Genomic DNA, 16,415 nt, shown 5'->3' on the forward strand with positions numbered 1-16,415 from the left:
GGGGGGTCTTTCTTTAGAGGCATCACTGCCCCCATAAGGAGGGCACATGGGGACCAGTCAGAGTCTTATCTCCACACCTGAGGCAGGTGCCCCAGAGTGCTGGTCAGCAGGGGGGCCAGGGCCTCTCAGACAAGGACTTCCTGTCCCACGTGGGGGGGGGGGGTAGGAGCTGGCCAGAAGGTCCTCCTGTCCTGGGGGGGGGGGGGAACCTGCCAATCCCAGTGGTATTTAAGGTGTCAGGTCATGACATCTGTCTTTGGAAGCAGGAATCCCCCGGCCGCCTCACCCGTCCGAGCTGTCTCCATACTACCCGCTGTCTCCAGGCGCCGTCGGACAGATCCCACACCCCCTCGGCTGGCTGGTTCCACAGTAAGGAAATGCGCCCTCCTGCCCTCCCTCCCTCCTCCTCCTCACTGCCCTTCGCTCTTCCTCCTTCCCTCCCTCCATCTTCCTCTCCCTCCACCCCTCCTTCCTTCCCTCCATCCCTCCCTCCACCCCTCCTTCCTTCCCCCTTACCCTCCCTCTTCCTCTCGCCCTCCTCCATTCTTCCTTCCACCAGACTCTGCTTCCTCTCCCTCCCATGGACCGTAAGATCCAGGGGCCACTGCCCCCCGGCCTGCCGCTCCCTGCAGCTCTCTCCCGCCCCTTTCTCTCCCCTCCCTTCTTCCCAGGCTTGTGCTGACCAGGGATCCCGGCTCCCTTTCTTTCAGGCAGGGACAGCCCATGTACTCCCTCCCTCCGGGTGGCTTCCGGCACCCCTACCCTGCCCTGGCCATGAATGCCTCCATGTCCAGGTGAGTCGGGGGCTGGGGCAGGCCGCCCTTTCTCCTCGTGTCCTCTGACCTGTAACCTATCACCCCAGTGGAGATCCCAGGCACTTCCTCCGGTGGGGTCAGAGCAGCAGAATAAATGCAGACTGCCTCGTGACCCCGCCCTCCCTGGGCCTGGGGGGGCGGCACCGTCTGACTCGCCTGCTTCCCTTTGCCTCCCAGCCTGGTGTCCAGTCGCTTCTCCCCTCACATGGTAGCGCCGGCCCACCCTGGCCTGCCCACTTCAGGGATCCCTCACCCCGCCATCGTCTCCCCCATCGTCAAGCAGGAGCCAGCGCCCCCCAGCCTGAGCCCTGCCGTGAGCGTGTGAGTAACAGTTCGTGCCGCCGAAGACGCCCATGTCTGGGCCAGGAGGAGGCTCTGGGTGGACACAGGGCTTGTGGGTAGGAGGACATGGGTTCGATCCCTGGTGCCAGGGAGAGAGAGAAGAAGCACTCTCTCTGGGGGGCTGTGCATGTGCTCTGTGAGGGGACTCAGAAAGTGTCTGTCGTCTCTCCCGCTCCCTCTCCCTTCTCCTCCCCTTCCAACACCCCTGGAAAGGTGAGGCCCAGAAAGGAGGCTCTCCCTGGCCACCTCGGGGGCACCTGGGTTGACCCCAGCACTGAGCAGATCATCCACCTTAGCTGAGTGGGCCACGGCCCCTGAGCTCTGCTTGGGACACCCCACCGCCCTCCAGACAGAAAGTGGGGGGCCGGGGGCTGCGCCGAGAGGAGCCTTGAGGCCACTGCATGCCTGGGGAGAAGCCGCTGATGTTTCTGGCCATGGCGACCCCCCTACCCCCTGTATCCCTGGGCCTGTGCCACCCGCTGTCCCCTCCACCTCGACCCCTCGGGAAAGTCACCCCAGGGCGACCGGGAGGTCCGCTCCCAGAGGCCAGAGCACAGCGGGCACACGCTCACTGCTCGTCCTGTGCCTTCCAGGAAGTCGCCCGTCACGGTGAAGAAGGAGGAGGAGAAGAAGCCCCACGTGAAGAAGCCTCTCAACGCCTTCATGCTGTACATGAAGGAGATGCGGGCCAAGGTGGTGGCCGAGTGTACCTTGAAGGAGAGCGCGGCCATCAACCAGATCCTGGGCAGGAAGGTGAGCCCCGGCCCTCGGCACCCCGGCCCTGCGCCCGGCGCCCCCCGTGCCCCTCACTCACTCTTCCCCCGCCCCTCTCCCCACAGTGGCACAACCTGTCCCGGGAAGAGCAGGCCAAGTACTACGAGCTGGCCCGCAAGGAGCGGCAGCTCCACTCCCAGCTCTACCCGACCTGGTCAGCGCGGGACAACTACGTAAGTCTCCGCACACGGCCGGCGGCCGCAGGGATGACCGAGAAGGAGGGCGGGCGTCCTAATCTCAGCAGACGAGCACAGGCTGGGCTGCACCCCAGAGCCCCCCACCCGCTCCCCGCAGCACTGAAGAGGAGGTCGGCCAGGAAGTGTGTGGTGTCTCGTCAGAACTGGCCTTGAGTCCATAGCCAGCTGCAGGAGAATTCTGCCGTCCCAGTGCCTCTGGCCACGTCCTCGCGCGGGGACTCTAGATCAGTGCAGGATATCCAGAGGTGGACTGGGCTGGGAGTAGCCCCGTGTACACACTTGGAGGCTTCACAGCTGCTCTCAACTCTCAGTGTGACCTGGCACCCTCAGACAATACTACAGGGGTTAAGGCATTCGCGTCAGCCTCATCTGCAGCTGACCCTGGTCATAGCCCAGGACCACGTGGGCCCTGAATGCTGCTGTCGGGCACTGAAGCCCCGAGCACCACTGGGTGCGTGTTCCCCTCCCCCAGCACCACGTAAGCCCCTGGTGAGCAGCAAGACATGACTGAGAATCGCCAAGGGGGCTCCAGGCTTCCTGACCACCTCTCAGGGGGCCCCAGAATCTTTTTTTTTTTTTTTTTTTTTTGCTTTTTGGGTCACACCTGGCAATGCACAGGTATTAACGCCTGGCTCTGAACTCAGGAATTATTCCTGGTGGTGCTCAGGGAACCATATGGGATGCCAGGAATCAAACCCAGGTCAGCCCCGTGCAAGGCAAAAGCCCTACCCGCTGTGCCATCGCTCCAGCCCCAGGGGCCCCAGAATCTCGAGCCTTGGACTTGCTAGCAGCCTTGGAGTTGAACTGTCTGTGGCTAAACCACTGGCACCAACACAACTGAAAGGAGGGCCCCAACCACGGTAAACCAAAAATGTATCCATCAAGGACCCAGGTTCAGGGGCAGGAGGCATGATAGGTGGAGGGATGCAGACACCAGTGATGACACCTCGGACCTAGAGTTTGACCATTGTGTCCCTGAAATGTTGTCAGGGCCAGAGCAATAGGACAACCTGTAGGGCATTTGCCTTCGGCTGACCCAGGTTCAATCTCATATGATTCCCTGAGCAAAGCCAGGAATAACCCCTGGGCATCACCAGGTGTGACCCAAAAATCTGGAAAGAAAGGAGAGAAGGGAGGAAGGAAGGAAGGAAGGAAGGAAGGAAGGAAGGAAGGAAGGAAGGAAGGAAGGAAGGAAGGAAGGAAGGAAGGAAGGAAGGAAGGAAGGAAGGAAGGAAGGAAGGAAGGAAGGAAGGAAGGAAGGAAGGAAGGAAGGAAGGAAGGAACTGTTGTCAACAACTTTGTAAATCATAGTGCCCAAATTAAAAAAAAAAAAACACCAATTACCTGTTTTAGAGAGAGAACTGGAAAGTCCAGGTCTTTTCCCAAGGAGCCAGGACACTCAAGTTGGAAGAACCCTCTGGAAAAGGGATGGTGACTGGGAAAGCTGGAAGTGTCTGAGCAGCTCCTCGTTTCTTGTCTGAGAGCCCCCCGGGCCCCAGTACTAAGTCCTGGCTCACTGCTCTTATTTTTCAGGGAAAGAAGAAGAAGAGGAAGAGAGAGAAGCAGCTGTCACAGACACAGGCCCAGCAGCAAAGCCAGGAGGCAGAGGGTGAGTTCCCGGGAGTGTGGCAGACGAGGACAGGCCTGGGCACTGCAGTCTCAGGGCTGGCCCGGGGGTGGCAGGCGCATGCCAGCTCAGGCAAGAGTTCCCATTGCTCTCCTTCTGGGTTTCAGACTCCCAGAGGGGTCCAGGGAGAGAGCTGCAGTGCTTGACGCCCCAACTCCGAGTGGCCACCAAGCACCCAATCAGGAGTCACCACTAAAACTAAAATAAGGAGGGCTGGGGCAATAGCACAGCAGGTAGGGTGTCTGTCTTGCACGTGGCCAACCCAGGTTCGATTCCCAGCATCCCATGTGGCCCCCCTAGCACCACCAGGAGTAATTCCTGAGTGCAGAGCCAGGAGTAACCCCTGTGCATCACTGGGTGTGACCCAAAAAGAAAAAAGAAAAAAAGAACTAAAATAAGGAGACTGAGTTTTGATCTAGGGATGTGGCTCAGGGATAGAGCACTGGTCTTGCAGGTGTGACACCCAGGTTTGATCACCAGCACCACCTCAAAGAAAAATTTTACTTTACTTTTTTGTTTCACTTTGGTTTGGATGTTTGCTCAGTGATGCTCAGGAGTTACTCTTGGCGGTGCTCAGAGGACCATATGGGATGCTGGGAATCGAACCCAGGTTGGCCGCGTACAAGGCAAACGCCCTACCCACTGTGCTATTGCTCCAGCCCCAAGAACTTCAGAGCAGGCAAAGCCCCGGGAATCACCTCCGGCCTGCCTCTTGTCTGACCCTCACCGTGTCATGTGTTCGTCTTCCCCAGGTGCGCTGGCCTCCAAAAGCAAGAAGCCCTGTGTCCAGTACGTGCCCCCGGAGAAGCCCTGTGACAGCCCGGCCTCCTCCCACGGCAGCATGCTGGACTCCCCAGCCACGCCCTCCGCTGCCCTGGCTTCCCCCGCCGCCCCTGCGGCCACCCACTCGGAGCAAGCCCAGCCTCTGTCCCTCACCACCAAGCCCGAGACGCGGGCCCAGCTGGCTCTGCACTCGGCAGCCTTCCTGTCCTCCAAGGCTGCGGCCACCTCCTCCGGCCCCATGGGCAGCCAGCCCCCACTCCTCTCCCGGCCCCTCCCGCTGGGGGCCATGCCCGCAGCCCTGCTCACCTCCCCGCCGGCTTTCCCCGCCGCGCTCCACGCCCACCAGGCGCTCCCGGTCCTCCAGGCCCAGCCTCTGTCCTTGGTCACCAAGTCAGCCCACTAGGCTGCCCCCGACCTAGGCGGCCAGCGAGTGTGGAGTCCTCATGATACAGAAGAAGAGAAAAACAAGGAAACTTTATTGGTCAATATTTGACCACTGGAACTGTTCTGTAAAGTGGCTGGTAACAGTAGCACTTTACCTTTTGTAGATGTAACCGTAGCTGACCTTAAGGCTTTTTTTTTTTTAAAAAAAAGAAAGAAAAAAAAAGAAAAAAGAAAAAAAGAAAAGAAACAAAAAAAAATCTTAAAAGAAAGAGAAATGAACAGTAGTTGTATTATTCCCAAATGTGCGGTGGTGGATGGGCCTGGGCACAGCATCCCTCCCTCCCGTCTCCGGCTCCAGACTCTCCACCCAGCGCCTCACCCCTGTCTGCAGGTGGCTCGTGGGCACTTCTGGCTTTTCCAGCCCTTGTTCTAGCGCAGGGCTCCCGAAAACTCATGCCACACGCAACCCCGTCCTTGAGAAGTACAGCCTGGGCGGGCACTGCCAGAAACACCTCGGATCCACCCGTTTCGGTCCTTGTGGGTTCCGAAACCTTTAGCTGTTGCAGTTTTCTGGAGCCTCATTATTCACTTCCACTGTGGGTCGTGACCCACAGTCTGAGGAGCCATGTTCTAGATTAAGTCTAGATCCTTTCCCGGAACGTTTGCTTTTACTTTGCCCCGACTACATGTCTTTTGCTCAACTCCGTGAGTTCTTCATCTCTCTTCGTCCTCTGCCCAGGTTAAGGCTGTCACCGTGTGAGAAGCCACCTCTGCCTGATTTGTCCCCACCAGCACACCCCTTCCCTCCGCGGACCCCCGCCCCTCCCCGCCCCCAGCTTTCAGCAGGGAAAGAGGTCCTCCGTAACAGATCTTGCCCACATTCAAAGGGACTCAAGGTGCCCGACACTTCTCCGAGAGGTCTGCATCCCTCCCCGTGGCGGCGGAGCTCGCCTCGCGCTCGCCGGGCGGCCGTGGGACCAGCTCCCCGCCTGGCGCCCGCGCCTGGGTCCGCGCCAGCACAATCTGCCAAAGTTCTAAAGACCCCGCCCCCGTCCTCGCCCCATCACCTCACAAGTTCTTCTGTTTGTATTTCCTTTTTGTTTTTGTTTTTATGGGGTTTTTTGGAGCAATTTAAACTCCCAGTTGTTTATTTTCACAAAAGAAAATAAAATTGCAGTTGCAAGACCTTTTCTGCGTGACTTCGTCCTTTTGCAGTTCTTCTTTATAAAGCATTCACGAAGCTCAACAGCTAATAACCCCATTCGAAATGGCAAGAGGAGGGCTGGAGCGATAGCAGAGCGGGTAGGGCATTTGCCTTGCACGTGACCGATCCAGGTTCGATTCCCAGCATCCCATATGGTCCCTCCAGCACCGCCAGGAGTCATTCCTGAGCGCAGAGCAAGAGTAACCCCTGCCGGGTGTGACCCAAAAAGCAAAAAAAGAAAAAAAAAAGGAAAGAAATGGCAAGAGGAGGGGTTGGAATGAGAAGAGATACTCAGTGGGTGGAGTGCTTGCCTTGCACATGGCTGACCCGGGTTCAATTCCTGGCACCCAGTATGGTCCCTAGAGCACCCCCAGGAGTGATTCCCGAGCACAGAGCCAGGAGTAACCCCTGAGCATTGCCAGGTGTGGCCAAAAGAAGCCTAAGTAAATGAATAAATGGAGAGAAGAATTGTGCAGACACTCCCACAAAGAGGAGATAGGAGAGACCAGTAGGCGTAATGTCACTTATTCTTAGGAAAATTCAAATCAAACCAATGAGATCTCATCTCATGCCAATAATAAATGGCACATATCAAAACATCAGAAACACTAGTATCAGCCAGGCCACAGTGAAGAGGAGTGCTCATTCACTGCTGGTAGAAATATTGTCTGATTTTGCCGCAATACGTGTCCATTGCATCATTAGTGTAATAGCATGTGCAAACAACCCAAAAATTAAATGACAGATTGTAGGATGACATTGGTTTGTCCTCTCTGCCTTGCCACAGGGAGATTAGATTTATTGGTTACTCCCATCACAGTGCTCCCATTTATATTTTTTAAATTTAAGGTGTTTTTTTTTCTGCTTTTTGGGTCACATCTGGTGAGGTTCAGGGGTTACTTCTGGCTCTGCACGCAGGAATTACTCCTGGCAGTGCTTGGGGGACCATATGGGATGCTGGGACTCAAATCCAGGTCGGCTGCGTGCAAGGCAAATGCCCTACCCACTGTACTATAGCTCCAGCCCCACAGTGCTCCCATTTCTCTGTATTTATTTGTAACCTCTTTCTTTGTGCTCTGCTTTCCCAATCACCTTTATCTCCTATTCAGACTCTGTTAACTTGTAAATATTGCTTTTCTCTTCTCCTTAAGTCCTTTGCATAGTTAATTCAGATTTTTTTTTTTGTATAGACATAGGAAGACAGTCAATGCTATGCTTTTGTAACTTGGGAGTTAACTGACTCTGAATGATATTCAATCCTGGATATCTGTTATCTTGACCTAAGCCTCAGTTGCCCTTACTTCCTAGCACCCCAAAAGCAGGGTCTCGATGAAGGACTGGATGGACCAAGGGCAAGCAGTGAGCTACCCTGGCATCAAAATGGGCCAAACCAAAGTGCCATAATACTTAACTGTAAGTTAAGAGCATGGTCATGGGCAAATTCTGTCATGTTCCAAAAAGTAACAGCTGGATTATGACCCTGTTAGGGTTAGGAAAGATTAAGCTGGCCTGAGCACTGAAGTCTGAGATCTATAGCAAGATGTCCGCAGGGGAACCACCCTACAAGCTTAATGTATCTCTTACTGTGTCCATACAAAATAACTAATATTAAATACTAGAATTAAGATGTTAATTAAGTTATTAGACTAAGGAAAGGAGAAACACACCTCAGTGGTATTTCCACCCTTAAGCCTGATCAATCAGGAAGGACTTTTGATATGTTGATTGTGCTACCCCCAAAGCTGGGGAGTTGGTGAGGGACAAGAAAGAGACCAGGCTTCAAGATGAAGTGAGGAGAGATGAGCGGGAGAGACAGAAAAAGACGGGAATGAGGGGCAGTGTGAGACTAGAATGAGGGGCTCAGTGAGAGAAACAAGTGTGTGGGGGGAATGGAATAAACGGCAACTGATCACCAACCAGCCTGGCCTTGCTTCCTCCTTCATCTGCCCATGGCATCAGCTGTCCCAGGTAGGGAGCGGCCCGAGTTCACCAAACGCCAGTGGTGAGAGATATATGTGTGTCTGTGTGTCTGTGTGTGTATATGTATATACATATACATATATATGGAGAGAGAGAGCTGCCGGAGGTTCCCTAGCTGCCCGGTGATTACACAAGAGATAAATTTTAAAAAATATTAATATAGGGGCTGGAGCAATAGCACAGCGGGTAGGGCATTTGCCTTGCACCCGGCCGACCCAGGTTCTATTCCCAGCATCCCATATGGTCCCCTGAGCACCGCCAGGAGTAATTCCTGAGTGAAGAGCCAGGAGTAACCCCTGTGCATCGCCAGGTGTGACCCAAAAAGCAAAGAAATATATATATATAAAATAATATAATAATACATCGATATATCTGTGTATTGCATAGTAGTAACACATGAATATGTATATGGATATGTCAGATATATATCCCACATGATTAAGTTATGCAGTATACAAAAAGATGAGGGCCTGAGAGATAGTATAGTGGGTATGGCAAAAGGCCTTCCTTGCACATGGTTAGTTGATTCAATCCCTGGCACCCCATATGGTCCCCTGAGCCCTGCCAGAAGTTATCCCTGAGCACTGCTGAATATGGCCCAAAACACAAAAGAAAAAGGATGAACTGCATTTCACTGAAACTCTATCACGGAGTGTCATATTAAGGAAAATAAGTCAGAGGGAGGACCAATAAAATGATCTCACTCATCGGTGGTATATAGAGGAACAAAAACAATGGGATAGAGAGTATCAAAGTAACCAACCCTTAGCCCAAATTACAGAATTGAGAATACCAAGTGAGAGGCTTACCTTTAAATTGGCGAACTGGAAGGAACGGGAGATTATTGGGGTAGGTCTGGGACACTTTGGTGGTGGTGATGTAGTTACGTATAACAAAACATAAGTGTTAACATTTGTAGATGTGGCCTGAACAATAATTAAAAAATTTAGTTGCCTATTGTTTTGGAGGAGATAGGGCATTTGGGCCAACAGTGCTCAGGGCTTAGTCCTGGCTCGACTCTGTGCTCGGGGATTATTCCGGGTGCGGCCTGAGGGACCATTGTGGTGCCGGGGATAGAACCTAGGTCTGCTGCATGCAAGGCAGGTGCCCTGCCCACTGTACTATCTCTCTAGGCCCAGGTTCCCCTCTTTTGTTGTTGTTGTTACTTTGTTTTTGGGGTCCATACTGGAAGTGCTCAGGAGTTACTCCTGGCTCAGTTTGTGTTTCTTGTTAAATTCATTCCTAAGAATTTTAGGGGCTGCAGAGATAGTACAGTGCTCAGGACTCTCGTCTTGTATGCAGCCCACCCAGCTTCAATCCCAGGCATCCCATACAGTCCCCCAGCCCCCACCAGGAGTGACCAGGGAGTGCAAAGCCAGCAGCAAGCCCTGAGCGCTGCAGGCTGTCGCCCCAAAACAATTAGAGTTTAAATCTGAGGATTGTTTTTTCATTATTATAAATGGAATATTTGTTTTTGTTGTCATTTTGGCCATATCCAGTGGTGCTCAGGGGCTATTCTCAGCTCAGTGCTCAGAGGCTGACCCCAGACTCTGAAACACACTCCAGTCCAGTGAGCTTTCTCCCTGGCCACAGAATTCTGTGGTTTGGGTTTTGGAGCACAGCCAGCCTACTCAGGGATCACTACTGGTGCTGCTTGAGAGGCCTTATGTGATGCCAGAAACCAGCTCTGTGCAAGACAAGTACCTAACCTGCTAGACTATCTTTTTGTTCCCCCTGAAATTGTTTTCAGAAGTAATCCCTGAGCACAGAACCAGGAGTAAGACCTGAGCCCAGTTGAGCTTGCCCCACCTCAACCCCTCCCCCACCCCCACGCCCACACACAAATCTTCCAGGACAGAAAAAGAGCACAGGGGTTGAGACACTTTGCATATGGCCAATTTCCTTGCGTGGTCCCATCTACAGCACCCCATATGGTCCCCTGAACACTGCCAGGAGTGATCCAGGAGCACTGAACCAGCACTAAGCCCCAAGTAGCACCAGGTGACCCAAAACCCAACCAAGCAAAAATGTCGTTAACACTATTATCAACCATATTGTCTCAATAACTATAAAATAAAATCCCAACTCTGATTCTATCTTTCCCCTACTTAAGCCTCTTGAGGGCCTGGAGCGACTGCACAGCGGGTAGGGCCTTTGCCTTGCACGCTGCTGACTCAGGTTCAATTCCCAGCATCCCATATAGTCCCCTGAGCACCGTCAGGAGTGATTCCTGAATGCATGAGGCCGGAGTAACCCCTGTGCATCGCCAGGTGTGACCCAAAAAGCAAAAAACAAAATTGGCTTCTCATTATTGTTGAGCTTAAATATAAAACACGTGGCGCTGGAGCGATAGCACAGCGGGTAGGGCGTTTGCCTTGCATGCAGCCGACTTGGGTTCAATTCCCAGCATCCCATATGGTCCTCTGAGCACCGCCAGGACTAGTTCCTGAGTGCATGAGCCAGGAGTAACTCCTGTGCATTGCCAGGTGTGACCCAACAAGCGAAAAAAACAAAAACAAAACCATATGGCCTGGCCCCCAAACTGCATGACCTGCACTCCTTTCTCCTGTCTTAGGAACGTGGACACCAGGGCAGGTCTTCCCCACCCTCTCTACACACATACTCATTGCCACTATCTGTCACTGTTAGTTAAATATTTATTTAAGGAAGGTGGAGAGAATTTGCTTCTAGAAAGTTACCGATTCTCTTCCTTCAGCCCAAACAGTCACAGTTCTGTAATGATTTGGTAATAGATGTCCTCCTTCTCGGTGACACTTATCCTCTTTCCAATAAAGATGTTGTTAACACAGAGAAGCATTCAGAAGTAGGGTCCAGAGCGGTATGGAGTGAAAACACAGCTGGGAAGGTACTTTCCTCGAATGCCAACGGACCTGGGGGGAAGGTGCTTGTACTGTATGCTGCTGACCTGGGTTCAACTCCCCAGCATTCCATCTGGGTCCCTAAGCATTGCTGGAGTGGGCCCCATCCTAGGAAAAAAAAGTCCATTAGAAGGCTGGGACTTTTTCTTTTTTTTCTTTTTGCTTCACGCCTGGCGATGCACAAGGATTTCTCCTGGCTCATGCACTCAGGAATTACTCCTAGCGGTGCTGGGGGACCATATGGGCTGCTGGGAATCGAACCCGGGTCGGTCGCATGCAAGGCAAATGCCCTACTCACTGTACTATCGCTCCAGCCCCAAAGGCTGGGACTTTTGTTGTTTTATTTCTCTCTTGCTTTGGAGGCTGCACCCGGCAGGATTTAGGTAATGCTTCTAACGTTCAGGGTTGCTTCTGGCAGTGCTTGAGCATCAAGCCCAAGCTTCGCGCATGCTCCAGATAGCTGGAGCTATCTCTCTTATCTCTCCATCCCTGTTTATTTAGGCTTTCAGTCATACCCCACGGTACGGAGACTGCTCAGGGGTAGCACTTGAGGGTCACTCCCAGTGGTGCTCAGGGGACCATGAGGTGTTGAGGACTGAACTCAACGTTCCTGCATGCAAAGCATGTGGTCTTTGAGCTTTGAGTTTTCTTTTGAGTCCCCAGAGGTTTGGTTTTTGTTTGTTTTTGTGGGGGTAAGGGGCAGGGGGTGAGGGATGGGCTGCATGTGGCTGCACTCAGGGTTTATTCCTGAGCTCACTTACTCTATGCTCAGGGATATCTCCTGGTAGGATTTGGGGATCATAGAAGGTTGCGGGGATTAAACCTGAGTTGGCCATGTCCCTCCTGTACTGCCTCTTCAGCCACTACAAAGGTATTTTTGGCGGGTTTTGTTTTGGGGGTCACACACAGTGGTGCTCAGGGCTCACTCCTGGTGAGGCTCCGGAGACCATGTAGGGTGCTGTGGATCAAACCTGGGTCGGCTGTGTGAAAGGCAAATGCCCTACCTACTCAACTATCTCTCTGGCCCACCACATAGAAGTTTTTACATAACAAAAGTAAGACTTGTTTCTGAAAACAGTATGCATGTGCTATTTCTTGAAATTCTTTGGAATTTCATCTCCCTAAAACTGCATGCCAGTGAGAGATAGAGAAGCAAAGGCAGCACCGTGACAGGCTCATAAAGAAGCCAAAAGAAGATAGGCCTAGGTTTCAGTTTTAGAATTCCTGGAATTGAGCCACAGATATCTGGAATTGAGTCATGATTTCCAAAGTGAGATAGCCATGGTGAGGTCAACTAAGGGTTACCAATCAGAGGCAGGTAGGGAAGCCCCCACCCCCATATAATCCTTATATAACTCTTATGCAACCCTTATGTAACTCCAATTTAGAGTCAATCAGCTACATAAAAGTAGTAGAAAGCCCCTCAGACTATGGCTAAAAGGGTGATCCGTGGAAAGTCCCTGGCATATAATGTTATATTATAAAATTTCCTCACCTTTGAGACCTGGGGCTGCTTGTTCCAAGAAGTCTGCTACTGTGTCGGTGAGCCAGACAAGGGCCCTAGCTCAAGCTAGCCAAGCTAGCCAATAAAGACCCTTTGCTTATTGCATCGCAACTTGTCTTTGTGTGATTCCTCTGGGGAGATCTTGGCCCGGTTTGGCATCAGTAACTGAATACTGTACTCTGAGAAGATTATTGAGGAGTATTATTTCCCTTGGTCGCTGTAGGTCTCTTTGGCAGGAAAGGAATCCTTACAACCCGATTTAGCTTGCATTCTTCCTGATGTACTTTGGCGCCCCATAGTGATTTATGCTTTGGACACTCCCAGATCATTTACTCCTGATCTGTTGGCCAGAGAGATGGTACAGGAGGTATGGTACTTGCCTTGCACACACCTAACCCTGGTTCCATTCCATCCACTACTGAAGATGTCTCAAGCACCACCAAGGGTCACCCCTGAGCACAGACTAAGGAATAACCCCTGAGCACAGCTGTTTATTACAATTGATAATAGTAATAAACGTGGCTCTGCCAAGTCCAACTTCATTCTCTGCCATTCTTTTTTTTTTTAATTTCTTTTTGGGTCACACCTGCGATGCACAGGGGTTACTCCTGGCTCTGCACTCAGGAGTTGCTCCTGGCGGTGCTCAGGGGACCATATGAGATGCTGAGAATCAAACCCAGGTCAGCCACGTGCAAGGCAAATGCCCTACCCACTGTGCTATTGCTCCAGCCCCCTCTGCCATTTTTATAGTTCTTTGCTGTCTGAAAATCTCATTTTCAGATACACACAAAATGGCAGGTTTCCACCTACCCCTGAGGCTTTTGCACATGCTGTATGTAGACTCCGCCAGGAAAATTCAACCTTTTCTTCCCTCCAACCTCACCTAGGAAATAATGACACCCTTTGTCCTTTAGCTCAAAGAACCTTCCTCAAGAGAACTCAGAGTTTCCATACTTCTCTTTCATGACATTTCTTGGAAAGGACACACAAATGCCTGTGTAAATATTGGTTAATATTTGTGTTCCTCACTAGTTTACATGCTCCACTAAGTGAGAGATTATCACTTTTCTTGCGGTGGTGCCGCATCGTGCTCCTACAGCCCGAGGCCCGCTCCTGGCAACCAGTGTGGGCCTGTAGTTCTAGCTTTGACCTGGTTCTGGGTGTTGCTTGGGTTCAGTAGTTCCGGGACCACTTGGGATATTTTCCTTGTGGGGAAAGGTCATGAGTGCCAGGGATCAAATATAGCTCGCCACACATGCATGGCATGCGCTCCAGCCATTTGCACCATCTCCCCTGGGGTGCGGGTGGGGGAAAGCAGGGTGCACGTGGACACTCCTCACTTTTTAATCACAGTCAATAAAGCAGCTAACCTGGCAAATGGTTAGAAAATTGATTTTAAGCAGTGACTACATAATTTTCCTGGCTAGGTAATAATCACATAGACATAACTGATTTCATTTCACTGGAGTTGGGGAGTGTTGAACCAGCCATACTCAGCCATGCTCAGGACTTACTCCTGGCTCTGTGCTCTGTGCTCAGGTCACTCCTGGTGGTGCTCAAGGGACCACAGGCAGTGGGATCAAAACCTGGTCAACTGGGATTGGAGTGATAGTACAACAGGTAGGGCGTTTGCTTTGCATTCAGCCGACCCGGGTTCAATCCCCAGCATCCCATATGGTCTCCGAGCACCACCAGGAGTAATTCCTGAGTGTAGAATAACCCCTGAGCATTGCCAGGTGTGACCCAAAAGGCAAAAAAAAAAAAAAAAAAAAAAAAGGAAAAAAGGAAAAAGAAAAAAACCTGGTAAGCCACATGCCAGACAAGTGGTTTGACCTATCTTCCTATCTTGACACAATCACTCTGACCTTCATAACATTAAATTTAAACAGTAGGATACAGAACTATCGGTTTTCAAACTGGGAGAAAGTTAATATGCATAGATCAGAGACCAAAAATTACATTAAGGAGCAAACAGTCTCTCTATACATTTTTTGTTTGGTTTGGTGTAGGATTACATAGCCTCAGGTAGTTTAGGTTTATTGGGTTACTCCCATTAAGGTGCACCCATTCCTCTGTGTTTATTTGTAACTTCTTTCTTAGTGTTCTGTTGACTTGTAAATATTGTTTTTCTCTTCTCCTTGAGTCCTTTGCATAGTTTATTCAGAGCAATGTAAATAGTGTCCATACTTTTTGTATGGACACAGGAAGACTTAGCAAATGCTATGCTTTTGTAACCTGGGAGTCATTTGACTCTACATGATATTTTCCTCCTGGGCATCTGTTATATAGACCTAAGCCTCAGCTGCCCTTACTTCCTAGCACCTTCAAAATCAGGGTCCCGACGAGGGATGAGACGGACCCAGGGCAAGCGGTGAGTTGTGTGCTACCCTGGCATCGAGATGGGCCTGGCCAAAGTGCCTAATGCTTAACTATAAGTTAAGAGCTTGATCATGGACAAATGTTGTCATGATCCAAACAGTGATAACTAGATTTGGACCCTGCTAGGGTGAGGAATGACTTATCTGGCCTGAGTGCTGTGGTCTGAGTCTGTAGCAAGATGTTGCCAGGAGAGCTACCTTGCAAGCCTCAATGTATCTCTTGCTATGTCCATACAAAAAGAACTAGTATTAAGATGTTAATGAGTGTTTGGAATAAGAAGGGGGGGAATCCCTTAAGAGGTATTTTGCCTACTGGCAGTCAGGAAGGGCTTTGGAATGCCCCTAGGTTGTGTTCCCTTTGAACCTGACAGCCCTCAGGAAGGGCTTTCTTATGTTGATTTTGCTATGTGGCAGTGTGTAACCTAGGGGCAAGGGTGAGAGAGGAAAAAGGGAGGAGAGAGATGAGAGAGGCTGGAGTAGATCCAGAGAGGACGGAGCTAGGAGTGCGGGAGATGAGAAAGATGGAAGATTGGAAGATTGAATAAACGGTAACTAGGCAGCAACCAGCTTGGTCCTCGTTCTTCCCTTGCCAGTCCTTGGCCAACGGCCGTCCCGATCCAGCCCATACACAGCGGTTCTAGAGCAGCGAACGCGGGCGGTGAGACAGAACCGCCTGGAGAACCCGAGAGTGCACACGCCCCTTGGCGTGCTTTAGTTTTTTAGTTTGGGTGTTTTTTTTTGTTTTTTTTTTTTTTGTGGCCACATCAGGTGGTGTTTAGGGCTAACTTCTGGCTCTGTGCTCAGAAATCACTCCTGACAGGGCCTAGGGGACCATGTGGGGTCTCATGGGTCAAACACGAGTCAGCTATGTGCAAGGCAAGTGTCCTACCTGCTGCATTATTGTTCTGGTGCTATTTACTTTTTTTTTTTTTTTTTGCTTTTTGGGTCACACCCGGCGATGCTCAGGGGTCACTCCTGGCTCATGCACTCAGGAATCACCCCTGGCGGTGCTCAGGGGACCATATGGGATGCTGGGATTTGAACCCGGGTCGGCCGCGTGCAAGGCAAACGCCCTACCCGCTGTGCTATCACGCCAGCCCCATGGTGCTATTTACTTTTAAAACAACACACATTCTCAAAGACCACGACTTAAAGAGTGCAAATCTCGTGAGCACCATGGCAAATGTGAGCAGCACAGTGCACAGATTCCACTGAGAACGACAGCATGAACACAAACGCCTGACAGAAGATTAATGTTAACTATTGTTAAGTGGTAGCCTGTGGAATGGAAAGGGACAAGAACTTTCTAACATATCTTTTTTTATTATTATTTAATTTTTTTGCTTTTTGGGTCACACCTGGTGATGCACAGGGGTTCCTCCTGGCTCTGCACTCGGAATCACTCCTGGAAGTGCTCAGGGGACCATATGGGATGCTGGGAATAGAACCTGGGTCCCCTGCGTGCAAGGCAAATGTCCTACCCTCTTGTGCTATCCCTCCAGCTCTAACATATCCTTTTTGAAATCCCATTTTGACTTTTGAACCATT

General features: G+C 51.2%; 1 protein-coding gene across 1 annotated transcript in view; it reads left to right on the plus strand.

The window, feature by feature from the left end:
• The window catches only part of TCF7L1 (transcription factor 7 like 1), a 168,528-nt gene extending 162,421 nt beyond the window's left edge, over positions 1-6,107 (plus strand). The window contains exons 6-12 of the mRNA XM_055122819.1: positions 267-369; positions 711-794; positions 993-1,136; positions 1,751-1,910; positions 1,997-2,104; positions 3,662-3,737; positions 4,508-6,107. Of these exons, the coding sequence (XP_054978794.1) occupies positions 267-369; positions 711-794; positions 993-1,136; positions 1,751-1,910; positions 1,997-2,104; positions 3,662-3,737; positions 4,508-4,941 (1,109 nt within the window). The 3' untranslated portion in view covers positions 4,942-6,107. The remainder of the gene's footprint in view (positions 1-266; positions 370-710; positions 795-992; positions 1,137-1,750; positions 1,911-1,996; positions 2,105-3,661; positions 3,738-4,507) is intronic.
• Positions 6,108-16,415: the final 10,308 nt, after the last annotated feature.

Source organism: Sorex araneus, chromosome X (genome assembly GCF_027595985.1).
Source record: "Sorex araneus isolate mSorAra2 chromosome X, mSorAra2.pri, whole genome shotgun sequence".
NCBI classification, from domain to species: Eukaryota; Metazoa; Chordata; class Mammalia; order Eulipotyphla; family Soricidae; genus Sorex; species Sorex araneus.